The following is a 19,168-nucleotide window of genomic DNA, read 5'->3' on the forward strand; positions in this document are numbered from 1 at the left end:
AAAGAAAACATAAAATATCTTACAGATCACTTTTTGTCCTACCATATTGACAGTTGTGTCAACAGGTATATGAGGGATAAGAGAGGGGGAGGGTAAATTTTGTAGAGAAAACCAAAGATGCTCAGAATAAAATTAATAGGCCCTGAGAGGAAGGCTTAGAGACCTCTCCTTCCCAATTTCTAAGGGGAGGGGGTCAATTTTGGAGGGAGAACCAAGAATAAATAGGATCTGCCTCAAGGGAAGGCTCAGAGAACCCTCCTTTCCTATTTCTAATGGTAGAAAAAGAAGTCAGTTTTCTAGAGAAAACCAAAGATGTTTAGAATTGAAAATAAATAGTATCTGGCTCATGGACAAGGCTTAGAGACCCCTCCTATCCCAAGGGACAGAGGGTAACTTGAGAGGGAAAACCAAAAATTATACATATATTTGAAAACCAATTTATACTTTTTCTGTGCTGCTCCTTAAGAGATGATGTATAAAAAGTCATCTGTATTCCTTTATTTAGGTTTTTTTATATTTGCTCTATAATAGAATAAGGTACAAAAGTCATCTGTATGACTTTCTATGATTTTCTCTATATAAGTCTTGGCCAGTTATAATGTCTTCCATAGGACATTTTATTTGATCATCTGTAATGGCTATTTCAGGTAAAATTTGTATTAGTAAATCTTCTTGGTTATGACAAGTAGATAAAAAAAACAATGCTTTTACTACACATATTTTGTATATGTAGAGGAAACCAGAAAAGTCATCTGCATGACTTTATTCATGTTTGCTCTATAATTGAATACAGCATAAAAAGCAATCTGTACAACTTTATTCATGTTTGCTCAATAATAGTGTGAGGTATTTGTTGTGTTTAGTGCTTTTATGCTTATGCTTGCTGCTTATTATTTTATGATTGCTGTTTGCTTATGTAGTTTTGTCTACAAGCATGGACAAAATTTGAACAGCATGTAAATATCATATTCAGCGGACTGCTGAGTGGAAAGAATGCCAAACAACAATGTGCATACCTTCTTCTTTGGCTAGAAGAAAAAGGACGAGATGTCTTTAGTACTTGGACATTAACATCAGAAGAAAAAGACAAACTTGATGTTTATCTTAAGAAATTTAAAGAGTGCATTGCTCCTATGAACAATCCTATATTTGCTCACTATAGATTCCATAAGCAGGATCAGTTGGAGCATGAATCAATTGAACATTACATTACAGCCCTCAAGGTGCTTGTCAAAGACTGTAAGTTTATGGACAATTCTGAGAAGGAGATGGTGAGAGACAGATTAATATGTGGACTGAAACAACATAGAATTTGAGAAAAACTATTATCTCAAGGTGGAACCCTTACTCTTGAGACTACAGTGACAATTGCAAGAGCTTTTGAGACAACACAAGAGCAGCTCATGTCCATGTCATCCATGTCCTTGTCACCTACAACAGTAAAGGAGCCAAATGTAAAACAAGAATTAGACTATGTAAGAAGACAAAAGAAGTATGACCAACCCACAACAAGTAAGAAGTGCTACTTCTGTGGTGGGGCATATGACCCAAATCACAAATGTCCAGCAAAAGGGAAGTCTTGCTCCAAGTGCGGGAAGACAAATCATTTTGCTCGTGTCTGCTGTAGCAAACCCGTAGATACTATTGATATGGAAGGAACAGATGGAAATCAAGAACAAGAAATTTATATTGATACATTACTTATTGGAGCCATAGCTGAGAAATCAAGCCAACCAACTGTGGCTATCAAACTGAATAATTCAGCATGGGAAACTCTATTCAAAATCGGCACAGGAGCTGAAGCAAATGTTATCCCAAAATCTTTCTTTGACAGACTTAAACCCAAACCACAACTAAACAAGACAAGCCAGATCCTTGTAGCTTATGGAGGAACTCGCATTCCAATTGTGGGAGTATGCTCTATAAATTGTAGACATAAAGGAAATATCAACAAAAGGACAGTTTCTTCGTAGTTGATACACAGTCGAACCCAGTACTAGGATACCAAGCATCTGTAGAAATGGGGTTTGTGAAGGTAGCTACATCTATCTCTTCCTTATCTACAAAGAAGAGTGTTCAGAAGAACCCAATTCCCAAAGAGTTTGATGATGTCTTTGCTGGGATAGATAAACTCCCAGGTAAAGTAGAGATCTATGTAGAAAAGAATGCAATCCCATCCATTAATCCTGTCAGGAGAATACCTTTTGCCTTACATGAGAGGGTTAAAAGCGAACTGGAGCGCCTGGAAAAATTAGACATCATTGAAAGAGTGGTGGCTCCAACCAAGTGGGTTAATTCAATCATAGCCATGGAAAAGTCAAACGGTTTGTTACGTTTATGCTTGGATCCAAGAGAGCTTAATAAGTCCATACAAAGGCCCTATTATCCAATGCCAACTTTTGAAGATATAGCAGCCAAAATTCATGGCCATAATAAGTTCTCTAAGCTTGATGCAGCATCCGGGTATTTGATGCTGGCATTAACTGAGAAGTCTTCACTTGTCACAACTTTCAACACCCCATTTGGCAGGTACAAATACAAAAGAATGCCATTTGGATTAATATGTGCACAAGACGAATTCCAGCAAAAGATGGAAGAAACCTTTGGCAACTTGAAAGGCGTTGGCGTCATTGTTGACAATATCCTTGTATCAGGAAAAGATGAAGATTTAAGGATAGTCCTAGAAAAGGCCAGAGAAGTTGGAGTAAGGTTTAATCCAAAAAAATGCATATTCAGATCAACAAGCGTGCCATATTTTGGACATCTAATAACTGCAGATGGTATCAAATCAGATCCTTCAAAAGTTCAAGCCATAATTGAGATGCTACATCCATCAAACAAAGACGAACTGGCCACATTCCTTGGAATGACAAACTTCCTTTCAAAATACATTCCAAACTTGTCATCTCTAAACTATTCCCTCAGAGAGTCTTTGAGTTTTTGAGTCTTTGAGACAGACAAACTGTCTTTGAGTGGACCAATGAACATGCAACAGCAATGAATAGAATCAGAACTTTGATCTGTAATAACCTTGCAACCTTTGATACTAAGGCAAAATCTGTTGAGATGAAAACCAACGCTTCCAAGCATGGTCTCAGGGCAGAGTTGAGTGTATGTGGAAAAATTGTTGCTTTTGGATCAATGGCTTTCACATCAACAGAACAAAACTATTCTCAGATTGAAAAAGAGCCATATGCTATCCTCTATGGCTGTAAAAAATTCCATCAATTTGTCTATGGGAGGAGAATCGTTGCACAAACAGATCATAAGCCACTGGAGGCTATATTGTCAAAACCACTAAGCCAAGCCCCTCCCAGGCTCCAAAGAATGATGATTCAGCTGCAGCCATATGATATTATGGTTCAATATGTTAGAGGAAAGGACTTACCAGTTGCAGACACACTGTCAAGACTGCATTCACCCCACTTTGATGAAGAATGCTCCCTGGAGATTGAATTCCATGTTCACTCTGTTATGAAAAGTATCCCAGTCAGTGATAAGAAGATGGGGATCATCTTGGAAGAAAATAAGAGAGACCCAATTATGATAGAACTTACCTCGGTCATACAAAAAGGATGGCCAAACCACCAACACCAGTGTTCTGCTAGCATGCAACCTTACTGGAATGTTAGGGATGAGTTGTCCAGCATTGATGGCATCATTTTAAAAGGAAATAGAGTTGTCATTCCAAGAGCATTATGAAGGGACTTTCTACAGCAATTGCACGTATCAGACCTAGGGATGGAGAAAAGCAAGCAAAGAGCCAGAAGCTCCATTTACTGGCCAAATATGAATTCAGCTATAGAAGATCTGATCTGGAACTGCAAAGCTTGTGGGAAATTTTCCATAAATAATCAGAAAGAACCACTGATATCAACACCAATCCCATAGTATCCTTGGGTATACCTGGGTATTGACCTTTGCAAGATCAACAGAAGAGACTATATAGTAACCAGTGACTACTATAGTCTTTTCATAGAGATTGACTGAGTCGAACTGGCAACCTCTTCAGAAGTAATAAAGAAGCTCAATGCCCATTTTGCTAGATATGGTATTCCAGAAAAAATTGGGTCTGACAATGGACCACAGTTTACAACCTATGAATTCCACTCCTTTTTGCAGAAATGGGACATCCAGCATCTGACTTTAAGTCCGAATATCCTGCAGTCTAATGGCCATGCTGAGAAGGCTGAAGGCCGTGGATATAGCGAGTAGGATTATGCTAAAAGGTATAGAGTCCAATACAGACCCCTACCTTGATCTTTTAGAATATCAGAATATTCCAATAGATGGCGAGGAATCACCTGCCCAGCTTCTTATGAGTAGAAGTTTAAGATCCATCCTTCCCTGTACTCAGCAGCAACAGGAGCCAAATAATGTTCCAAAGACAAAGTTCCTCAAAGCAAGAACTAGTCAACAAGAAAGGCAGAAGCAGAACTATGACAAGACTTCTAAAGATCTAATAGAGTTGAAAGACAACCAACATATTTGGGTCAAGCTGTCAAAGGAAGCTACATGTTGGATGAAAGGTGCAGTGACGTCATGCATATCTCCAAGATCTTACCTTATACAAGCTGAAGATTTTATTGCAGAAATCGGGCCCATTTGAAACCACGGTCCAGTGCTGAAGGCAACAGTGCTCAACAATCTTCAGGATTCACAGGGGATGAGGACCTTCCAGCAGAATTTCACCCTCCTGTGACTTGATCTTCTTCTCCAAAAAAGGCTGTTCCAAAGACTCCAGATAATCGTAGTACTGGAGAAATCTTCCAAGACAGCCCGTACAGAACCCCAAGAACTCCAACACCCCCTCCAGCAGCAAACAGTGAAAGCAGAAACAGAGAGGATTATTCACGACCCTATGTAGCAAGAACTGGTAGAGTGGTTAAGCCAAGGAAGATAATGGACATTTAAATTGCTAGTGTTTTCTTTTTTTTGTGTGTGTACTTTTATAGCACAATTATTATTGTGAAAGAAAGGAGATGTTGTGTTTAGTGCTTTTATGCTTATGCTTGCTGCTTATTATCTTATGATTGCTGTTTGCTTATGTAGTTTTGTTGCAGGTCGGTTGGCTTAATAAATTAATCTACTTGGTAACAATACAGTATTAGAAGTCATAAGTATGGCTTTATTTATGTTTGCTCTTTAATAGAATGAAGTATAAAAGGTCATCTGTATGACTTTATTTTTGTGCTATAATAGAATTGGTTATAAAAAGTAATCTGTATGACTTTATATATGTTTGCTCTATAAAAAAAAAAATGAGGTTCCCAAAGTCATCTGTATGACTTTTTTATTATTCTAAATAAGAAAAGCAAACATAATATTGTCTTTTGTTTGACTTTATATTGCTTTCTGTATAGTAGTAAATGATAATATTTGATCCTCAGTATATAAACAATCAATGACTTTTAGTCAAACATTGCAAACCCATGATAGACTATGCCAGCTTATGGCCTAAGTAAAAAAATTTAAAGTAGTTTTGGAATTTATTGTGTTTCCTTCTGGAGAGTTGAAATGCTGTATTGATACCTGCTAATGATAGGCTATGTTTTCTTTTTACTTAGATAGCTTATCATTAAAGGAAACCCTCTACTAACAATACTATAGGGACTAGCACTGTTTTATTACCCAATCAGTCTTTACAGATATTAGTGGAAACGAGCTTTTTCTACAAAACAGGTTTTACAAAGAAAAGACCTCCATTAAACCAAAATAAGCAGACAATAATTCAAATAATCTTTCAAGTGTAAAACTACCACAAATCACCATCAATAAATAAATGCAACCTAAAACAAGTAGACATTAATAAATATCTGAGTCAAACTAAAAAAAAACAAAAAAACCATGAGTAGGGCTGACTATTAGTTTTAATAGTGGCAGTAGTAGAAGGACCAGTAGAATTATAGAATTAAATGTAGTAGCCTTACCTTTAGTGGTAGCAGAAGCAGTAATGATAGTAGTAGTAATAATAGCATGAATGGAAGTAGTTGCATTAGGATGCAAATATTCCCTTTTGGCTAATTCAACATCCCCCACTACAAGCAATGTTAATTTTGACTTCACATACCAAACTGTTCTTAAGATATTTCTGTTACACCCTTTTGACAACCTTCCTACAATTAGTGATTGTGATTGCAGTTCACTTTTCCCCCTCAAAATTCTATGTAAATATCACCTTCATACCATTGGGCATAGTTGTAATAATAGTCAAAATAGTAGTATTGGCATTACTAGTAGAAGTATTTATAGTAATAGCAGTAGTCCTAGTAACAGCAGTAGTATTAACATATTGCCTTTTGGTCAATTGAACATCCCTCTCAACAAGTCCTGGAAGTTTCAACTTAATACAATTAGCCATTGTTATGACATTGCTGTAATGTCCTTTTGATAACCTGTATGTTCATATACTTCTTGAAATTTTCATCTCAAGGCTCTTGGCCTTGCAAGTAGTTGCAATAGAAGCAGTAGTTGAAGTAGTGGTAGTAATACAAATAGTAGTAGTCCTTGTAGCAGCATTAGTATTAACATATTGCTTTTGGTCAATTGAACATCCCTCTCACTAAGTCCTAGAAGCTTCAACTTAATACAATTAGCCATTGTTATGACATTGCTGATATGTCCTTTTGATAACCTGTATATTTCTTATACTTCTTGAAATTTTCATCTCAATGCTCTTGGTCTTACAAGTAGTTGCAATAGAAGTAGCAGTAGTAGTAAATGTAGCAGTGATAATATTATTAGTAGCAGTGTGCACATATTACCTTTTAGCCAGATGATCTCACCCTTTCATTATTCTCTGAAAGTTCTAATTTAATACCCAAATCAATTCTCAAGATACACTCTTTTGACAATGTAAATATATGTAACCTTCTTTTCATTTATTTCAAATGTCCATTCAATATTTTAAATGGAGTAGTGTGGTGGCAGTAGTGGTGGTGGTAGTTGTGGTAGTAGTGCTAGCATGGAAATACTGCCTCTTGATCATCTCTCTTATCATTTCTTGAAAGTTAATTAATATACTCAGTCATTCCCAAGTTATGCTCCTTTGACAGTCTATATATGCATAACATGTTTTGATTTTAGTTCAATGCTCTACTCAACATTCCCTGAAAGGGTCACCTGAATGCCTTTTGTCATTTTGGAAAGTAAAGTTCAAACATGCATACTTTTCTCAATAACATATACCACATGTAAACAAAAAAAAAATTGCCCTAAGGACTGTGGGGAGGCTAACATCCCCAAAGACACAATCACTAGATCTTTCAACAGTTCTAAACAAAATAGTTCTCTTAAAAATTTTGATTGGATGTGTTTTGGGAATGATAGGCTTGGGGGAGGGTATAGTTGCCCCCCATTTACTTTTGACTCTTAATAATAGCACTAAAACTTCTGACCTTCAATCAAATAAGCCCCCTTCCATCTGGAATCTATTCAACCACACATTTCATAAAAATATTACATGCCTCAGGGCATAGCTTACAACTCATGTCCCTGGGCTGTGGGGGGTTGTGTCCACCCTGAAGACATTGTCATATGGTCATTGGACTATTGTGAACAAACTGACTATCACACAATTTCAATCAGAGGCATTTGGGAAAAGAGGATGTCAGGGATGGGGCTAGTTGCCCTCCATCACTTTTGACTTTTAAAAGGGAACTATAAATTTACATTTCTAGTAAAATGAGCCTCCTCTAAAATTCACACAACCTCTTCTTCTATAAAACCTTTATATGTTCCCAGGGTATAACTTACAACCCTTGCCCCCAGACTCTTAGGGGCTGTTTCAACACCAACAGCCTTGTTATCTTATCTTTGGATTATTTTGAACAAAAGGCTATCTCAAAGTTTCTATCAGATTTATTTGGGAAAAACATAATGTCAGGGGGTTAGCTGCCCTCTGATCACTTTGACTCTTAGAAAGGACGCTAGAACTGCTGATTTTGAATCCAATGAGTCTCTTCTTAAGTTTATACAGCTACCCTTGGCCTGGGGGATGGGGTGTCATCTTCAAAGACATAATTGCTGGACTATTATGTCTACATGTAATAGTCCACATGAGACATCTTGACTCTACATGTAATACTTTTAGTCTAAAACAAATTGTAAAAGTCCCTACTACCAAAGGCAATTCTACTCTTGATTTAATATGCACCAATATGTCAAATTTCTACAGACCCGTCACCATTCTTCCTCCTCTCGAAGGTAGTTACCACTTTAGCCTACTCCTATCTCCACTAGCTACAGTTAAACATTCCTTTACTATTACTGAAACCGTCTTTAGACCTCTAGTTGACTCAGGACTCTACAATTTTGGCTCTTGGATCACTAGTGAAAATTGGTCCCCCTGTGTACCAAACAAATGATGTCGACTTCAAGGCTTTGTCCCTCCAAAATTTATTGAAGAATAATTATGAAGCCCATTTTCCGGTGAAAAAAATTAAAATATGCTCTACCAATAAACCCTACATTATTGCGACTTTTAAAAAACTAATAAGGAAAAAAATTAATTTGTTCAAGCAAGGACATATCACACAGGCTAATGATCTAAGAAAGTTCCTGAAGAGAAAATTGAGAAAGGCAGCTTCTGGGTATTACAATAGTAAGGTTAAGGATTTGTATTCTAACAAACCCAAACAATGGTACAGGAAAATTAAAGAGATTTGCGGAAAAAACCCTGTTGAAGTTAATTTTCATCTCCCTGAGCCCCCTTACAAGATAGCCAACTTTTTGAACCTGCATCTTGCGTCCATAGTACAAAGTCTCCCCCCTTTCACTGGCTCAGGTCAAACTATTCCTCCCTCCACCTCTTTCCCCCAAATTTCTCCCTCTGATATTATAAATAAAATCCAAAAGCTCAAAAAATCAAGTACTTGCCCATTAGACATCCCAATTGACTTGATTAAAGCCTTTTCAGACACAATTGCTGGACCTTTATCTGATATTTTTAACCAAATTACAAAATCTGGTAAATTCCCAAGTTGCTGGAAACTAGGTTTTATAACACCCATCCCAAAGAAATCTTCCAGTCTGACTATAACCAACATGCGTCCTATTACACTCACTCCAGTTTTTTTCTAAGCTTTACGAAGGGTTCCTTTCTGACTGGCTTAAAATTAAAATTATACCACGCATTGACATCCGACAGTTTGGTAATTTAAGAAAAACCTCCACCACCCATTACCTTGTACACTTGATTCACACGATCCTAAGTGAACTAGAGAAACCAAATGTTTGGCTAAACTTGGTTTTAGTCGATCTCCAAAAAGCGTTTGACTTAGTTGACCACACTATCCTAATTCGTTTACTACATAATAACTTTGACATTGACCCACTCTTAGTAAATATTGTTATATCGTTCCTTTCAGACAGATCACAAGTTGTAAAATACAAAAATACCTTCTCTAACCCCCTCCCTAGGTACTGTGGAATACCTCAAGGAACCTTATTGGGACCACTATTATTTCTTGTCATGATTAACGAAATTGGCAAGGAATTCCCCCAAAGATGGAAATATGTTGATGACTTGTCGATCCTTGAAGTATGTCATAGGAATATTAAAAGTGACCCCGTTGAAATCCTAACCCAATGTTCGGATGAATCCAAGAATCTAAATATGACAGTAAATCCCACTAAATCACAGATAATGACAATCAACTTCTTGAAATCTACTCCTGCTTTTTGCGATCCGATTCCAAGCGAAATGTTAGTGAAACATGTTAAGCTTCTTGGTGTCACAATTTCTAATGATCTTAAGTGGGAAACACATGTATCCAACATTGTTAAACAAGCAAATGTATCACTATCCATTTTTAAGCTACTAAACAAATTTAATTGTCCTAAGATACATTCCCTCCGTGTTTACTTATCCTTTATCAGGCCGTTATTGGAATATGCATGTCCGGTCTGGCATTCGCAACTTTCAAATGAACTTAGTGACAAAATCGAGTCGGTCCAAAAGCGTTCGCTCAGGATCATTTACAAAGAAGGCAAAATTCAATACTCCTTCCTCCTTAAAGCTGCGCGCATTACCACCTTAAAAGAAAGGAGAAAAAAAAATTTGCCTACTTTTCGCTAAATCAGTCGTTTCCAATCCCAGTACTGAGGACTTACTCCCTGATTTTCACAATCCCATTAGACTCCGACTCCCCCGGTCAGCCTCCTTAGCAATCCCAACTTACTCTCCGATCCATGCTGTTACAGAAAGGTTTCGCAAAAGTTTTATACCCTTTATTCTGGGACACCTTAATAATAATTCGTGATTAATTGCCAAATTCCCCTTTTCCTCTATTGCCGTTTTTATTCTTTTTTTATTTACTGCAATGTCTTTGTAATTTAATTGTTAAGTTGCCCTTTATCTTTGATGATTTTGCTTTTTTAATCCCTTTTAATTTTAAGTGTTTGACTTAATGTACTATTTTGATATTTTTTTTCTTAGCTTTTAGTGACATATAAAGCGAATTCGGCTCTTTAGAGCTTGTGATAGCCTTTTGCAAATAAATATTATCTTATCTCTCTTATCTTACCTTTCAACTACCCTAAAGAAAATGGCTATCTCAAAATTTTGGCTGGATATGTTCTGGGAAATGATGGGTTGGGGGGGGGGGGGCTGGATGTCATCCAATTACTTCCGATTATTCAGTTTTCATTTGAATGAGCCCTTTTGGAAGTTTCTATGAAAAATCCTTCTAAATGAAGTGCCCTGGTCTAAAACAAATCAAAAAATAAAATAAATAGTTCATTGCACCCACATTGTTGTTTACTTAGGCAGTGCTGTTGTACTGCCTATGAGATGCAACCACGCTTCCCAGAAAAAAAACCCTAGGTGTTAGCAATGTCAACTAGTAGGCTATAGCTTATAGCCCTTGCCCTGAGGCCTTTGGGGGGGGGGTCATCTCCAAAGACATTATTTACTGGACCTTTCAAATATGTTGAACAAAATGACCATCTCAAAAATGTTGATTGAATGTGTTGTTGGAAACAATGGGCATGGATGGGGGGGGGGCGGTTGCCCTTGAAAAATGGGAAGCTTTGAATATATTTGGGCAGAGAAGGAGCTTGCATAGCTCTGTTGGCCTCATACAGCTTGGTGCTGCAGTAAGCTAGTAGTAGTAGTATGTTTTATTTTGTGCGTGTATATTTTGTCAAAAGTCTTATAGTGCCTCAATGAGAGTATTTTTGTGAGAGTTTTATAATAGAGTACTATGGGTTGTTCTGGATACTTGGCTGACTGACCATGTTTCAAAAAGTAGGCTATATGAAACGTGTGGTTCAATCTTGTTTTCTAAGGCTATGATGAGAGAAATATTGAGATGGCTAGGGCACGTCCTGCCGACAAAGGATGACACATTGACAAAGATTTTCCTTTTTGGCCAACTGTCTAGGGCTAAACAGAAAGGTTGTCCATGGTTTGATGGTAAGATGTCATAAAGAAAGATTTAAGGGAAATGGAAACATCCTGTGAGGGTGTAAAGAGGGAGGCTTTGAATAGATTGGGATTGAGAAGGAGCATGTATAGTTGCGTTGGCCTCAGGCAGCTTGGTGCTGTGGTGAGTTATTAGTAGTAGTATTTATGAGATCAGAAATTTAGTTAATGGGTATTGGAAGCGTTTTATGGGATTGTTTTTTAAAACATGTGAGCTAAAAGCTTCATTGTTTAAAGCAATTTTTCATTGATAAGCTCTTTTACTTCGTTCTTGAGACATTGCGAAACTTGCCCTTTTGTCTTAAAATTTAGTTTCTGTCTGTGTTTAATACCATGTTCAGGATTACTTATCATACAGGAGAGCTAGTGCCCCTCAATTCCCACTCTTTATTTTAAAATAAATGTAGGAGAAGCAAAAAGCTAAAATAATTTGTTTCACTTCCAAAATATTGGATACTTCCTCAAAAGAAACTATAATATGCATTATAAGGGTGTACCTTTGATTGCTGTTTAATATATTTGAATGTAGGAAAAATTGTTATCAACAAGAATTTACTGTCTAGGTAGCAATTATAAATAATAATAATAAAAATAAAACATAAGGATGAAGTTGCTGAATTCGTAATAGTTTATATATAGTATATCATTCTGAAAAGTGACAAATAGCTCATAGTGCAAATTATTTCAATAAGTTTATATTGCAAGTTTCAATCTGTCCATGGTTGCTGAAATTCTACTACCTACTCTTGATAGCCATTTCTGTTTTTGATTATTAGGATCAAAGCAAGGGGTTAGATAACTTTGACAGTTGATTGATGTTTAAAAACAGTTGCTAAAAACACTTGCTAAAAACAGTTCATTTATGCTTACTTAATTTTCTAGAGATATTGACTAGGCAAGAAAACAATCTGAGGCTTAACCAGACATGGCTGATCTTGTTGAAGCCCCCCTCAGTCTTGCAGGATCTCCTGCTTTGGATCCAAATATTTTTATAAATTATTTGTTGAAAGCTGTACCAGTTTGGCTTGAAGAAGATATTTCAGCTACTAACCAATCAAATATCAACAATCTTCACAAGCTTCTATTTGACAAGCAAGTTCAAGATTCTGTAAAGAAGTTTGCAACTGACCCTCAGTTTAGATCTTTGTTCATCCAGAAGTCAGCTGTCAAAGGTTTGAATCAGCTATTCTGTATTATTAATCTTGAATATTAATGTTCACCTGTACTTGTATATGTCTCTTTACTTTTATTTTTTTTTAGAGTAAATTTCAAGTTCAATGTTGTTTTTTTTATCAATTCAAAAAATAAGTTACACATAATAACAATACTCTGAGATCCTCAATTGATACCTTTTAAACATAATATGCAGCATTGTCACAGTACCTACTCTCAGAAACAAACTGACAAACTCACGTTTCATTTTTTCCAACATAACGACCAAATATCCTCCTGTCATTTGCCCCAGGGGAAACCGCATCATTATTGTACCAAAATAAAATCAAATTTTAACTTTAATTTATTCTATTTATATCTAATACATTAGCCTATATATATATATATATATATATATATATATATATATATATATATATATATATATATATACTAGCTGTTGGGGTGGCGCTTCGCGCCACCCCAACACCTAGTTGGTGGGGGCGCTTCGCCCAAACCCCCAAGCCCCCCCGCGCGCGTAAGTCGTTACGCGCCATATTAGTTACGCGCCATTGTAGTTGTGTCCCTATGTCCCACCTGTGAATATAGATAGATATATATATATATATATATATATATATATATATATATATATGTTTTTAACTACGTAAAACTTGCGAATATACAACATTCTTTGCTGTCCCATTGTCTGTGCATATAAATAGATTGTCAGGTTTACCGACTCTTGAACATGCAAAATATAATGGTCCATGGGAAAACAATATACCTCATGATTCTAATGATTGCCCTTGAGCTTTGTTGATGGTGATTGCTAATCGACCATTCCCTGAGTCGCCATCGTCATTTATATATCCCCCTGTGCACCCAGGCGTCCCCTTTGTAGTTATGTCCCTGTGTCCCGGTCGTCATTTATATTCCCTGTGTCCCGGTCGTCATTTGTGTCCCGGTGTACCAGTCTGTGATTTCTCTTTGAGCGTCCCGGGAGTCATTTATATTCCTTGTGTCCCGGTGTCCCAGTCTGTGATTTCTCTTTGAGCGTCCCGGGCGTCATTTATATTCCTTGTGTCCCGGTGTCCCGGTCGTCATTTATATCCCCTTTTATATCTTTTTCTTCTTTATTTTTCAGTTTTTTTCCTTTTTTTAGTTTTTTTTTCTTTTTTAGTTCTTTTAGTTTTTACCTTTTTTAGTTTTTTTTAGTTTTTTAGATGAAATTTTTTTTTAGTTTTTTACCTTTTTTTCTTTTTAGTTTTTTATTGGTTTTTACCTTTTTTTTAGCTTTTTTAGTTTTTTTTCGTTTTTTCTTTTTACTTTCTTTTTAGTTTTTATCTTTTTTAATTTTTTTTATTTTTATTCTTAATTTTATTAGTTTTCTTTTTCTCTTCTATTTTTCAGTTTTTTCCTTTTTTTTAGTTTTTAGTTTTTTAAATTTTTTTCCTTTTTTTAGTTTCTTTAGTTTTTTTAGTTTTTCGGCTTTTTTATTTTTTTTATTAGTTTTTAGTTTTTTTTGTAGTTTTTGCCTTTTTTTAGTTTTTTCAGTTTTTTAGCCTAACCAGGATTTGAACCTGGGACCTTCATTCTCCGTTCTGACACCCTCTCTCACCGAGTGACTACTCCAGCATGTTCATTTTGGTGTTTTAAATGGTATATTATTAACCAAATTAATGTGTTTTACAATATACTAAGCATCGTCATAACAAAAATGACGACAACTAATTTCATGACGTCAGTCTACACAGAAACATGACGTCACCTGATCCACAGATCCACAGACAGACAACTTATTTATATATATATATATAGATATATATATATATATATATATATATATATATATATATATATATATATATATATATATATATATATATATATATATATATATATATATTTACCATTATTTAACTAATCTTTTCCAATGCTAATAAATAATGTTTTACTCTTCTTTTAAATGATGCGAGGGAGCTCCCACCTTTCTGTTCTTCTGGGAACAGGATCCATGACTTTTGCACAAGTTTAATTTGGAGCAAAATCTGATCATATAGTCAGGGTGAAGGGTAATTATAGGTTTGATGATGATTGGTTATTTCGATTGTGCTGGTCCGAAGTTGGTCGAAATAATGTTTTAAATGCAGACAGGAGTTCACCAGCTAAAAACTTGAAAACAAAGGTCAAGCATGACTGATGATGCAGCATCTCCATTTACAAATATTTTTCATTTTTTTCCAATTAATCTCAAAGATTGTTTATGAATCTAATTGAGCTTCTGCGGGTGAGATTTAAAAGTTGATTGCCAGATCATTGCATGGTATTGTAAATGGTGTTTGATAAGAGCATTGTATAGCAGGACCAGTGTTTCCTGCGGCAAAGTATCTTTGATTTCTTTATTATTCCAATATTCCGGGATATCTTCAGCTCTACTGCTTGAATGTGATGCAGGAATGACAGGTTCTCATCTAGCAGGACTCCCAGGTATTTTTCAAAACGCTTTTCTGGTCAACGCATCAAACCTCTGGACATTTCAATACCACACACGTCCAGATGGACACTTCCAACCTGGCAAAAAAATAAAATGCAAGATTTATCATCATTAATAACAAGTCCATTAGAATCCTTCCAGAGATATGTCTCCTTGGGAACAATCATAAGCTTGGAATGGGCTCTGTTTTGTCCCTTTCAGAGCAGCCTAGTGTGGTATCATCTGCAAAGGCCACAAGTTCATCATCATTTACAGGCTGAAAAGAAGCTTCATTTTGACATAGCTTACAGCAGCATAGAATATTGCATGCCAGGTTTAATACGCTACTCAGATCGTTAACGTGAACCAGGAACAGTACTGGTCCTAATATTCACCCTTGGGGGACACTGCAATTGAAGACTACATTATTTCCTGGATCTTCTCTCAAATAAATCCTGCTGTTCCTCAAGTACTATCTGATCCAATCAAGAGTTTTGCCTCTTATTCCTATATGCTCCAGTTTTCCAAGGGGAACAGGGTGGTACATACTATCAAATGCTCCTGTGATATTGATCAGGACTGCTGCAGGTAGAAGGCCAGAATCCAGAACTTTGTTGACCCATAAACTCAAAGCCGTTAGTCCATCTTGGGTGGAGTTTCCTGGTGTAAACTGGAATCTATCTATCTATATATATAAAAATAAGTTGTCTGTCTGTGGATCTGTGGATCAGGTGACGTCATGTTTCTGTGTCGGCTGACGTCATGAAATTAGTTGTCAGGTGACGTCATGTTTCTGTGTCGGCTGACGTCATGAAATTAGTTGTCGTCATTTTTGCTTTGACGGTGACGTCATTCAAGTTATATAAAACATATGTTCACGTAGAAATCTATTAATGTTTAAGTTTACAATGACTGATGAAGATGCTCAAAGAGTCTATGCCAAAAAACTTGCTGCTGATAGTTCCTCGGCACGCTTTCTTTTCTGACTTTCTCTATCAGCAGCAAGTTTTTTGGCATAGACTCTTTGAACATCTTCATCAGTCATTGTAAACTTAAACATTAATAGATTTCTACGTGAACATATGTCTTATATAACTTGAATGACGTCACCGTCAAAACAAAAATGACGGCAACTAATTTCATGACTTAATTTTAGAACTTAATTTCTGTGTTGACTGACGTCATGAAATTAGTTGTCGTCATTTTTTTTATGACGATGCTTAGTATATTGTAAAACACATTAATTTGGTTAATAATATACCATTTAATACACCAAAATGAACATGCTGGAGTAGTCACTCGGTGAGGGAGGGTGTCAGAACGGAGAATGAAGGTCCCAGGTTCAAATCCTGGTTAGGCTAAAAAAGGTAACAATCTAAAAACTAAAAAAAACTGAAAAAACTAAAAAAGGCAAAAACTACAAAAAAACTAAAAACTAATAAAAAAAAATTAAGAATAAAAATAAAAAAAGTAAAAAAGATAAAAACTAAAAAAAAAGTAAAAAGAAAAAACGAAAAAAAACTAAAAAAGCTAAAAAAAAGGTAAAAACCAATAAAAAACTGAAAAGAAAAAAAGGAATAAAACTAAAAAAATTTTCATCTAAAAAACTAAAAAAAACTAAAAAAGTTAAAAACTAAAAGAACTAAAAAGAAAAAAAAAACTAAAAAAAGGAAAAAAACTGAAAAATAAAGGAGAAAAAGAAAACTAAAAAAATATAAATAAAAATAAAAAAACTAAAAAGATAAAAACTTCAAAAAAAAACTAAAAAGAAAAAAGAAAAAAACTAAAAAACCTAAAAAACCTAAAAAAAGGTCAAAACCAATAAAAAAAACTAAAAGGAAAAAAAGGGAAAAAATTAAAAATTTATTTCATCATATACCAATTCAAAAACGAATGTATACCGGGATGACGACCGAGACACAGGGAATATAAGTGACACAACTACAACGGGGACGCCGGGGGCACAGGGGGATATAAATGACGACCGGGACACCGGGACATAAGAGAAATCAGAGACTGGGACACCGGGACACAAATGACGACCGGGACACAGGGAATATAAATGACGACCGGGACACAGGGACATAACTACAAAGGGGACGCCGGGGTGCACAGGGGGATATATAAATGACGATGGCGACTCAGGGAATGGTCGATTAGCAATCACCATCAACAAAGCTCAAGGGCAATCATTAGAATCATGAGGTATAGATCTGAATACGGATTGTTTTCCCATTGACCATTATATGTTGCATGTTCAAGAGTCGGTAAACCTGACATTCTATTTATATGCACAGACAATGGGACAGCAAAGAATGTTGTATATTCGCAAGTTTTACGTAGTTAAAAACATATATATATATATATATATATATATATATATATATATATATATATATATATATATATATATATATATATATATATATATATATATATATATATATATATATATATATATATATATATATATATATATATATGCTAGCTGTTGGGGTGGCGCTTCGCGCCACCCCAACACCTAGTTGGTGGGGGCGCTTCGCGCCCCCCCCCCCCCAAGCCCCCCCGCGCGCGTAAGTCGTTACGCGCCATATTAGTTACGCGCCATTGTAGTTGTGTCCCTATGTCCCACCTGTGAATATAGATATATATATATATATATATATGTTTTTAACTACGTAAAACTTGCGAATATACAACATTCTTTGCTGTCCCATTGTCTGTGCATATAAATAGATTGTTTACCGACTCTTGAAAATGCAACATATAATGGTCCATGGGAAAACAATCCGTATTCAGATCTATACCTCATGATTCTAATGATTGCCCTTGAGCTTTGTTGATGGTGATTGCTAATCTACCATTCCCTGTGTCGCCATCGTCATTTATATATCCCCTTGTGCCCCCCGGCATCCCCTTTGTAGTTTTGTCCCTGTGTCCCGGTCGTCATTTGTGTCCCGGTGTCCCAGTCTGTGATTTCTCTTTGAGTGTCCCGGGCGTCATTTATATTCCATGTGTCCCGGTGTCTCGGTCGTCATTTATATCCCCCTGTGCCCCCCGGCGTCCCCGTTGTAGTTGTGTCCCTGTGTCCCGGTCGTCATTTATATTCCCTGTGTCCCGGTCGTCATTTGTATCCCGGTGTCCCGGTCTGTATATACATTCGTTTTTTAGTTTTGTTTTTCTCCTTTATTTTTTTCCTTTTTTATTTTTTTTCTTTTTAGTTTATTTAGATTTTTAGATTTTTTAGTTTTTTTATTAGTTTTTCTTTTTTTTTCTTTTTAGTTTTTTTGTAGTTTTTACCTTTTTTTTAGTTTTTTTAGTTTTTTTTACTTATATCCTGGTCGTCATTTATACTCCCTGTGTCCCGGTCGTCATTTGTGTCCCGGTGCTTTGTTGATTGCTAATCGAACATTCCTTTTGTCCCGGTCGCTTTCTCTTTGAGTGTCGTCATTCATATTCCCTATGTGCCGGTGTCCCGGTCGTCATTTGTGTCCCGATGTCCCGGTTTGTAATTTCGTCAGTTGAAAACTTATGATGAAATAAATTTTTAATGTTTTCCCTTTTTTTGTTTTTAGTTTTTTTTTATTGGTTTTTACCTTTTTTTAGGTTTTTTAGTTTTTTTCTTTTTTCTTTTTAGTTTTTTTGAAGTTTTTATCTTTTTAGTTTTTTTATTTTTATTTATATTTTTTTAGTTTTCTTTTTCTCCTTTATTTTTCAGTTTTTTTCCTTTTTTTAGTTTTTTTTCTTTTTTAGTTTTTTTATTTATATTTTTTTAGTTTTCTTTTTCTCCTTTATTTTTCAGTTTTTTCCTTTTTTTAGTTTTTTTTCTTTTTTTTTAGTTTTTACCTTTTTTAGTTTTTTTTAGTTTTTTTAGTTTTTTAGCTTTTTTTATTTTTTTTTATTAGTTTTTAGTTTATTTAATGCTTTTTTCCTTTTTTTAGTTTTTTTTTAGTTTTTTATCTTTTTTTAGTTTTTTTTTAGTTTTTAAGCTTTTTTAGATTTTTTTTATTTTGTTTTCTTTTTTTTTATTTTTGTAGTTTTTACCTTCTTTAGATTTTTGCTTCTTTTATTTTTTTAGCTTTTTTAGTTTTTTTTTCGTTTTTTCTTTTTAGTTT

General features: G+C 35.3%; 1 protein-coding gene across 1 annotated transcript in view; it reads left to right on the plus strand.

Moving 5' to 3' along the window:
- The window catches only part of LOC136034766 (dynein heavy chain, cytoplasmic-like), a gene marked incomplete in the record, with an annotated part of 269,617 nt that overhangs the window by 2,128 nt on the left and 248,321 nt on the right, over positions 1-19,168 (plus strand). Inside the window, 1 exon segment of the mRNA XM_065716167.1 lies at positions 12,308-12,597. Coding sequence (XP_065572239.1) covers positions 12,351-12,597 — 247 coding nt within the window.

The sequence above is a fragment of the Artemia franciscana genome, chromosome 13 (assembly GCF_032884065.1).
Source record: "Artemia franciscana chromosome 13, ASM3288406v1, whole genome shotgun sequence".
In the NCBI taxonomy this organism is placed as follows: Eukaryota; Metazoa; Arthropoda; class Branchiopoda; order Anostraca; family Artemiidae; genus Artemia; species Artemia franciscana.